This window comes from Suncus etruscus, chromosome 11 (genome assembly GCF_024139225.1).
Source record: "Suncus etruscus isolate mSunEtr1 chromosome 11, mSunEtr1.pri.cur, whole genome shotgun sequence".
Classification (NCBI taxonomy): Eukaryota; Metazoa; Chordata; class Mammalia; order Eulipotyphla; family Soricidae; genus Suncus; species Suncus etruscus.
This window is the reverse complement of record NC_064858.1, coordinates 78,876,290-78,890,674: the sequence shown is the minus strand read 5'-3', so window position 1 is coordinate 78,890,674 and position 14,385 is coordinate 78,876,290. Positions and strand designations below refer to the sequence as shown.

Sequence of the window (14,385 nt, the reverse complement as noted above, 5' to 3'; positions counted from 1 at the left end):
CTTAATTCTACCATACCCTCAAGCCTCAAGAAAATCATCATGAGATAGAGACACTAGAAGACTAGAAAAGTTTCAAATATCACTTTTCATGTCACAACCCACGTCAAGAGGAAATCTCACATAATTCCAAGTGGGGGAGGGAGCTATTCTTGACCCTCAAGGTACATTAAATCGGGCCACCCCAAACCAAAGCAATACACTGACCTGGGAGTGACATAAGTGTGCTCTCTGAGGTTAGATGCCAAGGGATTAGTACCTGGGTACTGTTTATTTATTCAGGTTTCTTAGAGTAAGGTTCAGGCAGAATTGAAAAAGTATCTAAAACCCAAAACAGAATCCTTCCCTTGGTTTCTGACCCTGAGAAAAGGCAAGTTCAGCAAATTATGGTCATCTGCATGAGAAAAAGCTTCAGGGTTCAGGGAGACATTCCCAGGGACATCTGGCTCAGATTCCCCACCCTGGACCCTCCACCCATCTTTGTCCTATAGAAAGGTCAGCCCAGCTCAGAAAACAAGTGTCCCTTCTTCTGGAAGAAGATGATCATGCCAGAAGAACAGACGACAAAGGCAGTGATTCCTTCCACCGACGCCCGCACCGCCCTGCTAGGACCTAGGTGTGCTGGCAGCTGGTGAGAGAATTCTTAAGTGCCACTGGGTCAACAAAGCTCATGACTCACAGGTTCCAGGACAAACTGAGACTCTAACAGCTTCTCCCCGGAGGAAAGGTCCTGCCTCCAGACGCAGCACTATAGAGGAAATAACTCTGAGAACAAAGAAGCCCAGCTCCTGGCAGCAGGTGAAGTGACCATAGCCCTCAGGAGGGGCACTTGCAGGTACAGATCCTGGACTTTGGTTGTGTTCCCCACATCCAGGCAGTGCTGAGCCCTTCTCTACTGCATAGACACACTGCACATATCCCTCTGCTTCAATCTCTTTTCCTAAAAGTCAGGGGATGGGGAGAAGGCTCAAAGAGCTGAGTGCAGGCTTGGGATCCAGGAGCCCTGAATTCTGTCCCCAATGCCACACAACAATCTCTGTATGATCCGTATGCACTGCTCTGGGAGTAGCCATCAGCACTGGGTATTCTCATTCCCTCAAAAAATAGGGAAGCTAGAAGCCAGCAAGCTAATAGGACCTCGCATAGTTGATACCCCCATCATATAGACAGAAGTAGACAGAGATGCAGAAAAGGGGACATGAGAAGCCTTGAGGCTCCTCATATATTTGTTGGTAGAGGAGAAGCACATGGGTCACAGGTCAAAGCACAAGTCAAGAGCTCTGAGAAAAATTCAAAGCTAAGAACTCTAGCCTCAGTAGAGAAGGGAGATTCGTATGATATGATATCCCCAAACAGAGCTGAAAGCTGCTAGCAACTCAACCTTCTCATGCCCTTCTACAACATGCATGTCAGGGCTCCCATCTAGTTCTCCCTGTTGTTGAAGAGAAAGAACATGAGCAGAGCTCCTCTCCAAGCCCACAGAACTTGGCCAGCAGGACTGCCGCATGCCCATCCTGGACCATCGCTCAACTATGTGAAGTAGACTAAACAAACAGCCATTCAGCACCCATTGATCTTAGTGTGCACAGGCCTAAAATTTGCTCAGTACAAACCCATTCTCCAGACTCTCAAGCAAGTTGCATGACTCAGCCACAGTCTCACCTAATCTTGCAGCATTTACAGCTTCTCTCCACCAAGCATCCGTGTTTACATGCACAGGCACTCACATTGCAGAAAATTGTGCACAAAGGAGTTGGAAGCTCACAAGTAAAATGAAGGGGCAATAAAAACCAGGTAGATTTCTATGGAAGAGGCAGATAGAGCAGGATTTTCAAGATCTGGAAGAACAGTTTGGGGGGGGGGGGTAGATGGATTCTGGGAAATAATTGCTAAGAAAATACTCGGTATTAAGAAGCACAGTTGAAGCATCAGGAAAGAACAGGAAATAGTGAATCTTCAGCCCTCACATTGACACAAAATGTTTGCACAGGAGGGAGTCGGTCCCAGGCCCACAGAAGCGGTTTGGAGATGAGGCAGTGTTTTTGTGTCTATGAAAAGATGTGTGATTAGGACATGACTAAAAGCAATTAAGGTGCTTCTCATTTGTCTGCTGATCAAGTTGCAACTGGAAAGGAGTTTCCATGTGGGGGAGGAAGGGATGCCCAGGAACCAACCCATAGCTTTTTTTTCACCATCATTTCTAGTGGGGGGCTGATGTGAGCTCAGAGCTGGCAAATGCCTGGGGAATGCCATCAGAGGCAGCCAACCGCCAACTCCACCCCTCTGAGGGGCCCATAAAAGCTTAGGGGGCCTGGGACTTTCCACATGCCCATTTCCTCCATCCCCCTTCATTAACCCTTGACAAGAGGAGCACCTCTTGGCTGCCTTTCTTCATTACCATGTCCAGGCAGTCAACCATCACTTTCCAGACTGGCAGCCGTCGGGGCTTCGGCACAGCTTCAGCCATCACACCAGCACACGGTCGCTCTCGCTTCAGTTCCATCTCCACAGTCCGGCCCACTGGGGCCAGAGGAGGACTGGGGAGGGTCAGCGGACAAGGGGCTGCCTTTGGAAGCCGCAGCCTCTACAACCTGGGTGGCTCCAAGCGGGTCTCTGTGGGAGGTTGTGGCAGCAACTTCAGGAGTGGCTTTGGGGGCAAGGCAAGCAATGGATTTGGAGTCAGCAGTGGGTTTGGGTATGGAGGAGGGCTGGGAGGGGGCTTTCCTACCTGCCCCTCTGGGGGTATCCAAGAGGTCACTGTCAACCAGAGCCTCCTGACTCCCCTGAACCTGCAAATCGACCCCGCCATCCAGCGAGTGCGGAAGGAGGAGAAGGAGCAAATCAAAACTCTCAACAACAAGTTCGCCTCCTTCATCGACAAGGTTAGCAGAAGTCGTTGGGATGGTGGCCTAAACTCTGGGTGGGACCCTGGCCCCCAGCAGGAGCAATGGTGGGGTGGCCTCCTGGGGTCCGTTGCTCCACAAGTACCTCCAATGAGGCATCTCCTGGTGATGCCAGCGTGCTCCACAGAATCTTCTGGAAATTTCTCCATGTTTTCCTGAGGAGCTACATGGACAGGTCCAGCAAGCATTCAGAGAAGAGTTGAGTTATTCTCTACAGGGGCGATTTCCCCTGAGCAAACCCAGAGGAGGCATTACTGATGCCCTGCAATAAGAATGAAACCTGACCCAGACTATAGGGCAGTGTTCAAATTTCTTATTTGGAGCTGGAGCTGTTTGTGGCTAGCAGAGGGCAGTCAAGTTGAACATATGTTTCTCCTTTTTTTCTTATATTCACTGGAGTGTTGGGCTGCCCCTTACTCCCCAGCTGTCCATATTTTACCCTCTTTACCTTCCTCAACCAGGTGCGTTTCCTGGAGCAGCAGAACAAGGTCTTGGAGACCAAGTGGAGCCTCCTGCAGGAGCAGGGCACCAAGACCGGGAGACAAAGCCTGGAGCCCCTCTTTGAGGCCTACATTAATGGCCTCCAGCGGCGGCTGGACAACGTCATCAGTGAGAGGAGCCAGCTGGATGCTGAGTTAAGGAAAATGCAGAATGTTGTCGAAGATTTCAAAGTCAGGTAAGAGGGAGATAGACTGTAGGCCCAGGTGGTCTTCCAAGAAGGCTCAAAGAAGCACATAGCCGTGTCAAATGGAGCACTGGGCGCATGCAAGCACAGTTTTAAGAGAGGAAGATACTTTAGTGTGGGTAACAAAGGGACACTCAGCTCTGGCTATAATTGTTCTCTGCCTACCTGCCTGTGAGAGATGTCTATAGCCTCTCATCAAGTGTTGCTGCTCTGAAAAATGAAATATTTCACAGCCAGTATGTCACTTAATATGGACACGGCTGGACAAGGCTCTATTATTACTAAGGGGACTTGCATTTTCAGCATACAGATTATATCAGCAAAACAGTCAGAGTCTCCCGGGGGGAAATTTGAAAAGGCCACTATTCCCAGGGCAATAAATGAGGCATGACATGAAAAAGAGAGCTAAGCCAACCTTGTAACTGGATTTATACTATACCTAGTTTCATAAAGCACACTGCTCAGAAGCTACTCTGGGGGCGGAGGTGGGGGGGTGGGCAACCCTGAAAAATTTCTTGAGGGCTATCTCTATTTGGTAAAGTTCCCCTATTCTGTCCCACCTGTTCTGCCTGTTCTAGCAGGCACTTAAAGCAGCAAAATTCTTTCAAGATTGGCATTAGGAAACTCTAAAAAGGTGGAATTACATCTGCACACCTTTCTCTTCTAAGTTCTGTGCCTACCATCTAGTCTCACAGAAACCAAGCAGAAAAAAATAATCCCTTTTTATAGAGGAGGAAAAAGAGTCACAGACAGGTCATCGGAAGAGCTAGAGCTGACTCGAGGTGTTTGAACTCTTGCTCCTGCAATTCAGCCCTCCCCATGGGAAAACTTGCCCAATATTCACCCCTCTCCCCTCCACTCACAGGTACGAGGATGAAATTAATAAGCGCACTGCAGCGGAGAATGAGTTTGTGGCCCTGAAGAAGGTAGGTGGAAATCTCTCTCCAAAGAGAAGACTCGAGGCCCCAGTGATAGTACAATAGAGTGCTTAACTTTCATGCAGCTGACCGGGCTTCCATTCCCAGCACAGTCCTTTAAACCTTCTAGGAGTGATTGCAGGGCCAGGAGTAACTCTGAGCACTTCTTGGTGTGGCCCCAAACAAACAAACAAACTAACAAGAGCAGGGGTGGGGGAAAGAGACAGAGACAGAAAAGACTCAAAACTAAGCCTTGGAGTGGAGGGTGACCTGACATAAATTTCTCTCCAGAAATATGCTCTCAGCCTTAGGATGGTAACTACACACAAACCTGTCAAGGTGCCCTGGGGAATTTTGTTCTCAAAAACTCTGGATATCTGTTCACTGAGGAACTTGAGCCCCCAGTTCTCATCAATCACCCATTCCAAGCCCAGACACAGAGTTTCCTGAAATCCAGCCTGGGGAGGAGGTGGGGATGCTGAGAGGCAGGTTAATCTGTATGTCTAGTTCTTTTTGGATTGGTGATTGGGTCCAGGGTCTCAAAAATCCCTTCCTGTACTATTATTCCAGGATGTGGACACTGCCTACATGAACAAGATAGAGTTGGAAGCCAAGGTCAACTCTCTGACTGATGAATCCAACTTCTTCCAGATGTTCTTTGAAGCGGTAGGAGCCTACGGGTGTTTTTGTTCTTCCTAGGTCTGAAGGTGGAAGGATAGTATGCTGCAGGTACTGACATATGTAGTTCCCCTGCCCAGTCATGTGCCCTATATTCTCCAGTTAGAATGCTGTTCTGAGCTTACATATTTGCCCTGAAACCATTTGGAAATGATCCCTAGTTCTAGGTCACTGGGTAACACCCCCAAAGGATCCAGACTCACCTACTCTCCCCCTACCCAGAATAACTCAGAAGTGCAAACTTAGCCCCCTGGTCAGGGCACTTCTTGTTATCTAAGATGCCTTATTCTGGACACTGACACTTGGATCTGTGAAAAGGAAAGAAGGAGGATGAAGTCATGTTGCAAGGACAGCAGTACCCTGAAACCACTGATCCTGAAGAATACTTATATGCTGGCATATAAACCAACATGCATCCTACTCCCAGTAGTTTAGATTTAGAGAAAATCCACACTTCACCCCAGTATTTCCCAAAGTGATAGATACTGACCCACCTACCCAGGTGAAGAAAGTAATGGCCAAGGATGCAATTAGAGGTGTTTTTTTTTAATTTGTTTAAATCTATAGGGATATGCTGAGTGATTTTTCTTTCTAAAAGCGAAAGGCCAACTAGGTTTAAGATCCTCTGCTTTGTACTTAGGAAGATATCTGAAGACATTTTTCTGGGGATCAATGCTTCCACTGCCCTTAGAGTTTTCCAGGAGACCCCTCTATGACCAAGTATATTCGGGGAAGATGCCACAGAGGGGTTTCCTGCCCTAAATGGGTGGTTCACCCCATAACTTCTGAATGGCTTCTTTTCTGCCATGGTTACCCTATTTGCTCTCTCTGCAGGAGCTGGCCCAAATGCAGAACCAGGTCAGTGATACATCCGTGGTCCTGTCCATGGACAACAACCGATCCCTGGACCTGAATAGTATCATCACTGAGGTCAAGGCCCAGTATGAGGACATTGCCAACCGCAGCAGGGCTGAAGCCGAGTCCTGGTACCAGTCTAAGGTGTGTATGAGCACTTCCATGATCTTCTCTAGAGCTAGTACTCACTGAAATCCCAACCTATTCTTTAGCAAGCAGATACAGGCATCAGAGGATTCACACATTTTTTAATTTTCTTCCATTTGGCAGGAGTATCTTCGAGATCATAAAAACTTAGCTTGAAAATTATTCTGAAACCTATCTAGCCGTATTAGTGTGTGGCTAGGCATGTAGAATGCTCAATATCCACATCAGTTAAAGTCCACTTGGGTGTTGGATGGGACCTTTAACAGCCCATTGAAAGTCATAAAAACTTTTACTTGAAGAGTTATTTATTGAAGACAACCTGGCTTCCACTCTATCCTATTATGGTTGGAAATGAACAAAATACCAGTAGAACTCCATACTTGGGAGGCCACGAAGGGACTGGACAAGAGAATAGGAAGGGAAGAGGCAACACAATAATATGCTTCTAAGAAGAGGTAGAATTTCAGTTCACTTTGAGAATCAAGAGAACAAAAGATGGCCAGAGAGAGGAGAAGGTGTTCAAGAAGAGCCTGTGAGAGTGAAAAGCAGAGACCAGTAGAGAAACTTTTTTTACCTGGGAACAGGGAAGCCTTCTTCCGGGGCAGGAGTGGGCAAACAGGCCCTAGACTGAAGGCCTTCAATGGAGCCATGGGGCAGCTTCTCCACTTCAGCTCATGGGGGCCATACAGGTGGGTCCCAAGAGGGTGTGGGGGAAGGGAACACTGTCCGAGAGTGAAAAGTAGAATGAATACTGGTTGAATCAAGTCTCATATGAGGAAATAGAGACTGAGGTGATGGGAGACCAGAAGTGTAGTAGTCTTTGGAGGATTGTTGGTGACTGGGGACCACTACCCAAGAGATGACCCACCTGCAAAGATTCACACCTTTATATGAGAGCTGCCTGAGAGGTGGGGCCTTTGAGAAAACCTTCCAGTTTAGAAGGCCTCTCCAGCTCATCCCATCCCTGTCCACTCTTGGTGCCTTCTCCCCCTTCTCCAGCTCTGGGACTCTGAAGGCTGTTGAAATGCCTGATTCCAAGGGGGTTAGATATTCAACTCATGACCAGGAACTCTCCAAAGATGGTGTCTGGCTCACTACTTGCTTTTAGCAATTACCATATTCCTTTGTGCTACTTCACAGGAGCTGTTTTACCTATCTAGAAAGTGCTAAATGCCCCTACTTCCAAGACAGTCACTTAGAACATTCCTTCTCATGCCCAGAGCACAGTGTGAAAACCCCCATTTCTGGAAACACCTTACTGATCACCACTGCCCCCTCCATTCTCATCTTACTAGTAAGGTCCTTTGTTAAATGTAGATAAGGCCCAGATAACTCTTGAAGAGGCACTCACTGCATTAGGAACCCTAAACTTCATCACTTCATGATTGAGTTCACAGCTACCTCAGACAAGAGTTAGTAGGGGAGTGTTTTCTCTGTGATAGTTGCAGGGCTGAATCTATGTCTGGGAGTAGATGTGTTCGAGAAAGTTTAGTGAATGAACAGGCAAGGGGATGTGAAATGATCAGCACACAAATAGGACTGCTAAGACATCAAAAAACAAGCTCAACTCCACACTTGAAGTGCTCAGATCAGATGCTTAGAGATCCCACTGACTCTGCTCTGCACCTTTCAGTATGAGGAACTGCAAGTCTCTGCGGGCCAGCACGGTGATGACCTCCGCAACACCAAGCAAGAGATCTCTGAGATGAACCGGATGATCCAGCGGCTGAGAGCTGAGATTGATGGTATCAAGAAGCAGGTAATGTTTGAGTAGTATGATGACACACACACTGCTTACAGGTGATTCAGCCTGGCTTGAGTGATGGCTCCCACAAAGCTGCACAACTTGAAGAGTAAAAGTCACAACATCTTCCCTGCCTTCCAGTGCTCTAGTCTGCAGACAGCTATCGCCAATGCAGAGCAGCACGGGGAGCTGGCCCTCAAGGATGCAAGGGCTAAGCTGGTAGAGCTGGAGGAGGCCCTGCAGAAGGCCAAGCAAGACATGGCCCGGCTGCTGCGTGAGTACCAGGAGCTGATGAATGTGAAGCTGGCCCTGGATGTGGAGATCGCCACCTACAGGACGTTGCTGGAGGGCGAGGAGTGCAGGTGAGGGCAGAAGCCAGGGCATTCCTGGAAACTCAAGTGGCGATTTGGGCTATGGCGAATGGTCTGTGCTTTTTCTCTAGTCATTGACAGAGGCTCATATCTGAGACACAAGTACTTTGAGCTGTAAAACTTTAGGAGGACTTCCCTCAAAGCAAATTCTACCTAAAGAATGCAGGTCTGAACAAGCGATATGAATGGCTTTGGACTAGGAATAAATTGCCCAAGGATTTCAACTTACAGGTCTCTTGGGTTACACTGCCATAATTGCTATAAAAAGGGATCTATACCTATAAAATGGCCCCCTGGTAACTGTCATTTAAAGGCAGTTACCCCAGGGTATATAAACCCCAAGCTGGAGAGGGTGGGGGACTGCTGCTGCTGTTGCTGCTGCTGCCTGGCTTGTGGTTTTTCTTGGAGGTTTCTCTCAAACACTGGCTGCATTTCCTGGATGGTTTTGCTGGAAAAACTGTTGGCTATTTCTGCTACCTTCTAGCTTCTGTATTTACCTCCTATCTAGTCCATTCTCTCTTATTGAATACTCACCTTGGTCCTAACACCCTGCCCCCCAGGCCTACGGGTTGGCTACAAGGCCCCTAACCTCCCTATCCTGTTTGTTCTCCCCCATTAAACCTGGTCTCCAGAAAAATCCTTTCTTGTCAAAGTCCTGCCTGCTTGGCCTCTGGCAGTGGTGGCCTCTGTCTCTGGTCTATCATGAACTAGCCAAGTAACCTTAAGGACAAGCTGTCTCTTCTCTTTAGCCCTCAATTTCTTCAGTGATATAATAGAGACCATGTCCCTTGGTCCTGGGTCTCAGTGGGAATTTTGTTTTCTGGAATGATTGGCTTTGTGATTCAGAGCAAAGCCTGAGTCTCTTCTCTTCCTGGGGATTCTCATCTGTATACCAGGACTAAAAATAGTTAGTTAGAAGAGTACACATGAAGCTCTTAGAACAATGCAGACATGCATGTGTTCCATCAATGTTAGCAGTCAATCAGCTTGGTGGCCAAAGACATATATGGGTTTGGGAATCTAAAGAATCTGACTTTAAATTCAGTTTTGTGGGCATAAGCAAAATAACCTTTCTGCATGATGATTTCTGTTTGTCATGGTGACTGCCTAATACTTGACTCACTGGGGTTGTAGAGAAGCCTAAATAGCTCAGGTAGATATCAGGTACCCTGGTGAATGTGAGTTTTCTCAGTCACCTATGTGCGTGTACAGAAAGGAATGTCTCTCTACCTCAAAATGCTAATAAGAGGACTCTTGTTGCTACAACAGTAACAGACAGATTCTCACTGTTCCTGTGGGTATGATTCAGATCTCACCATAGCAACTACCAATCACTGTCTGATGTACAGCAATCCATTGTGGGCTACAAGTTTTTTGTTCCCAGTCCTGCCTTTCCAGTTCACCTCAGTCTGTGATTAGCTTCCCTTTCTTTCCAGAAGCTTAAATCTTCCTGGTTTAAATCTAATTCTAAAATGACTGGTTTTACTTCTCTGAAATTCAACCTTTACTTTATACCATTCATTATATTTTAGGGTTTTTTTTGGGGGGGGGGAAAGTAGATAAATGTCTCCCAAGAGGTACTCAGGAGGTCCTAGAGCACTTTTCAGCAATCCTTAGACCCATGCAGGCAGTTCAATATGAAGACCTAAGGATGTGATACTGCTCTGATTCTGCAGTGGTTGAAATTACCTGGGTAATTCTGGTAGTACTCCTGAGAATTCAGGGCTATATCTGGTGAGGTACCATAGGTCCCTAGGATGGAACCAGGGTTATTCATATGCAAAGCATGTACCTTAAACCCTGTACTATCTCTCTAACTCCAGATTGTGTTTAATGCTAATATTTAAACAAATTCAGCTTCCATTACTTCCATAATAAAATAATCAAGGGCTTTTAAATGCACTTAGAACAACAACTGCACATTTTTCAGTCTACTTCCCCACTGCTGGACACAGTGGTAACCTTCTTTCTCCCCATCCTTCCATGTAGGCTTAGCGGAGAAGGCGTTTCTCCAGTTAATATCTGTGAGTATGACCCTCTTCTCATGGTTTTTGCTGCATGGGTAAGAGGGACAAGGGCAGGTAGGGAGGTGGTGGGTGTGCTGGAGATTAGAGAGCATGGTGGGCAGGTAGAAGGGATCCTACCTGCCAGGTTCACTCTGAGGCCTGAATTCACAGAAGGAGAGAGTTCTATTAGGGAGGCTGTCAGTCATGGTAGGATTCATTCTTTGAAAGTGATAGAGCACCATTGAGGGGCGAGGAAAGGCTTGCTGTAACCCTCCTGCCTAGGTATAGAGTAGTGGTCTCAATTCTCTGATGCCTATAAAACCAACACTGGCCTATGCATGATGGTTGAAAACCACTGGTCTAGAAAGTCTATGAGCTAACCTCCCATAGTCCAAGATTTCATATTTGTCTTTCTAAGGCTCAGGACTAGTTCGAAGCATTTGCTACAGACAGGATTTTTGGAAACACATGGTCTGCCTTCAGTTTTAGAATCAAGAAGACTGTGTCTTTAGACACAGTCATCAAGGTAGTCCTTCCTTGAACAAGTGGGCAGACCCTGCCAAGTACTTTTTCAGAAGGTGATCTCAGGCTGCTGAGATAAGGAAAGCAGTTGGATGCAGCCACTCAGAAATAGCATTAGCCAGCTAGCCTTGTTCTGGTTCTGTGCTGACAGCTGGAAACAGAGTTTTGCTTTCAAAGCTCAGCACTGGCCTCTGGAGGTGAGAGAAGTGACTTTCTTGATACAAGGTGCATGAAACAATTCATTCCAGTAATCTATGAGGTCCTCGGAAACCCCCTGTCCCCATTTTCCCACCTGCTCCTACCCCCATGTCCTCCTTTACTGGCCTTGGCTCAAAGATCATTTTGGGGGTCAACACCAAATAGGTAAAACGTCCCCTATCACTATCCCTAGAAAACACATAAACATCTGAACTCTGTTCTCCAGACCACCATCACTACCACCCCCACCACCAAAGTCCCACAAGCAGGGTGGCTTCAAACAATGTAGATATATTGCTTCACAGTTGTTGAAGCTAGAAAGCCAAAAGTGAGGTGTCTCTTGTAGAATTTCTTCCTTACCTCCCTCAGCCACCTCAGGGTTCAGGGATCCCCCTGTGGAAGACTCACCCCCTTTCTGTCCCTACTGATGTAACCTTGTCCTTGTCTATCTATTACCACATAACATAGATAACTCCTTCCCCTTAGAGGAACACTAGCTGTATTGGATTAGGGTCTCCCTGATGCTAATCTCAGCTTGGTCATCTGCAAGGGTCTGATTTCAACTAGAGACTCAGTCATATTACAGATGAAAGGAAGTGTGTCAGTCGGACTTGTCATGCATTGTGTAGGAGACATTTCATCTGAAACAGAATCTATTTTCTAATGTCAATGTGTCCCCTGAAGAACCCAAAGGAAATGACTTAGCTGAGGAGATGATGATTTTCAAAGTTATGTTGAGGGAGCAGAGTTGGCTGACCATTGGCTCATTGGTCTCTTGTCCAATCAGAAATATTCCAGGCCCTCTGGTGCTCTGATTTGGGGTTTTGGGGCTATCAGGAGAGATGTAGAAGCATGATAGAAGTTTTAAGAAGGAAGGGATACTCCAGCAGAGGCCTGGGAAGATGGTGGCCTAGACTAGCAGGGCCTAGAGCAATGGAATCCCAGGAGAAGGTTACCAAAATAGCTCCCTAGAGGTGTGTGAGAATTCTCTGTGATTTCTGAAAGCAGAAGAGAGGTACCGAGTAACATTTGTGGAAGAAAACCAGGATGCTGCCTCCTCTGGAAATCCAGCTCAGGAAAACCCACCTGAGGCACAAATCAAAGACTCACAAGGCTGACCTTGGGCCTGGGAGGAGGCATGCCTCCCAGACTGCCTTCTCTCTGACTCTTGTCTATGACCCTGTTTTCTCTCCTTTGACAGCCGTTGTCACCTCTACCATGTCCAGTGGCTACAGCGGTGGCAGCAATATGGGAGGGCCAGGCTTGGGTCTCAATGGAGGTAGCGGCTACTCCTTCATGCCCAGCAAGCACAGCAGCCACAACCTGGGTGGGAGCCTGGTGGGTTCTGGCTTTAGCACCAATAGCTGCCGCAGCCTGGGGAACAATGGCTCCAGCCTCAAGTTTGTCTCTACCACGTCCTCCAGCCAGAAGAGCTACAAGCACTAAGATGCAGCCACTTTTCTTGACCACCCTGCTTGAAGCCAGCTGCCCCCCCCCCCAATTCGTGACCTGCCTGGATATATAAGGGGATGCTGGCAAATCCCAATCCCCAGCCCAAGCCAAACTTCTTTAGGTTCCTTCTCCATGCAATGCCTATGTTCTTCTGAATTACCCTCCTGGACCCTCTTAGGAGCTTTCATCCAACACTGTCCCACTCTCACTTGGGAGGAGTCTCCCCAGCCTTCCCCACCCCCTGTGTGTATATTAAATGTAGATGAATGTGCTTGGTGTAGTCCTTTATTTGGCATGGGGGGGGGCAAACCTCCTTTTTTTGCAGGTATCTCCAGCACAGTAGCCCATAACAGAAAGGCACAGAATAGCAAACACTGTATCCTTCCTTCCCACCCAGCACACAAGGACCCTGCCCACTGAAGATTCCCTTTGCTTTGCCCACTTCCTCCTTCCTCTCCTAGGGATGCTTCTTCTGAGAAGCTACAGCCCCTGGGCAGAGGCTATGCCCTGCCCTGCCTCCCGCTTCATCGTCCAGCCCCTCCGGCCCCAGCTGTCCCTACCCCAAAGCAGACTGGAAATCTGGGAGGCTGAGTGGGGTGGGAGGCCCAGCCCCACCAGTCCAAGGACTGAGTGTTCCCGACAGCTTCAGACTTGCAAGCTGAAAGAAGAAATGACAGGCCAGGCAAGGAGTTAAAAGTCAGCCCGGAGGGCAGCCTTTCCCCAACCAGGGAGCATGTTAACGTAATTGCAGGCCAGGCCACAGTGAGACATCCTGGAAGCTCCCACATTTCTGGTTTACAAGGTCTATGGTTCCCTCCCATAGGGTGTTGTCTAGTATGGAGAATCGCATGAGCTTGGAGGACAGGGCCTAATGCCCAGGATCAAGCTAAAATCTGTGGTGGCACTGTTGAGAGTGAGAACCAGGTCTTAACACACTCCCCCACCCACCCACACCCCATATCAGCAGAGGAAAGGAGCCAGGAGAGGTCATGGACCAAGGCAAGAAGATGAGGGAAGTTTTAGGAGTGTCAAGTGAGGAGATTGGAGGGAGGGGGAATATAAAAACATTAGAAAAAAGAGAAAAGACACTAAAGAGGCCTGGGGTATGATTCCGTGGTTAAGCACTTGCCTTGCTTGTGTGAGCCCTAGGTTCTATGAAGTTCTGGGTTCGATCTCTAGAACCACAAAAATACATACAATAAACAAAGAAGAAATTCATTTGGGCCAGGGAGATGGTTCCACAAGTCAGAGTGCATATTTTGTATACTGGAGTTTAATATTGTTCACTAGTCACCCAACTAGAAGTAGCCCCTAGTACTATCCAATGAGAGGAAGGAAGGAAGGAAGGAAGGAAGGAAGGAAGGAAGGAAGGAAGGAAGGAAGGAAGGAAGGAAGGAAGGAAGGAAGGAAGGAAGGAAGGAAGGAAAGAAGGAAGGAAGGAAGGAAGGAAGGAAGGAAGGAAGGAAGGAAGGAAGGGAGGGAGGGAGGGAGGGAGGGAGGGAGGGAGGAAAGAAGGTAAGAGGGAGGGAAGGAGAACAGGAAGGAAAGAAGGGAGGGAAGGAGAGAGGGAGGGAGGGAGGGAAGGAGGGAAAGAGGGAGGGAAGGAAGGAAAGAGGGAGGGAAGGAAGGCAGAAAGGAAGGAAGGGAGGGCAGGGAGAAAGAAAAGAAGGAAGGAGGGAGGGACGGAGAAAGGGAAGGGAGAAGGGAGAGAGGGAGGGAAGGGAGGGAGGGAAGGATGGGGGACGGTGGGAGGGAAGGAAACGAAAGGAAGGAGGGAGGGTGGAAAGGAACAAAAAGGAAGGAAGGATAAAAGGAAAGAGAGAGGGAGGGGAGAGAGGGAAGGAAGAAATGAAGGGAGGGAGGGAGGGAAGAAGGAAGGAAGAAAAAGAAAGAAAGGAAGGAAGGAAGGG

General features: G+C 47.9%; 1 protein-coding gene across 1 annotated transcript; it reads left to right on the top strand.

The window, feature by feature from the left end:
• Positions 1-2,396: 2,396 nt before the first annotated feature.
• On the top strand, positions 2,397-12,469 carry LOC126022508 (keratin, type II cytoskeletal 75-like). The gene is made up of 9 exons (XM_049783427.1): positions 2,397-2,879; positions 3,362-3,576; positions 4,451-4,511; positions 5,073-5,168; positions 6,015-6,179; positions 7,816-7,941; positions 8,068-8,288; positions 10,287-10,321; positions 12,225-12,469. Exons 1-9 carry the CDS (start codon positions 2,397-2,399, stop codon positions 12,467-12,469), a joined length of 1,647 nt encoding a protein of 548 aa, XP_049639384.1.
• The last annotated feature ends 1,916 nt before the right edge of the window (positions 12,470-14,385 follow it).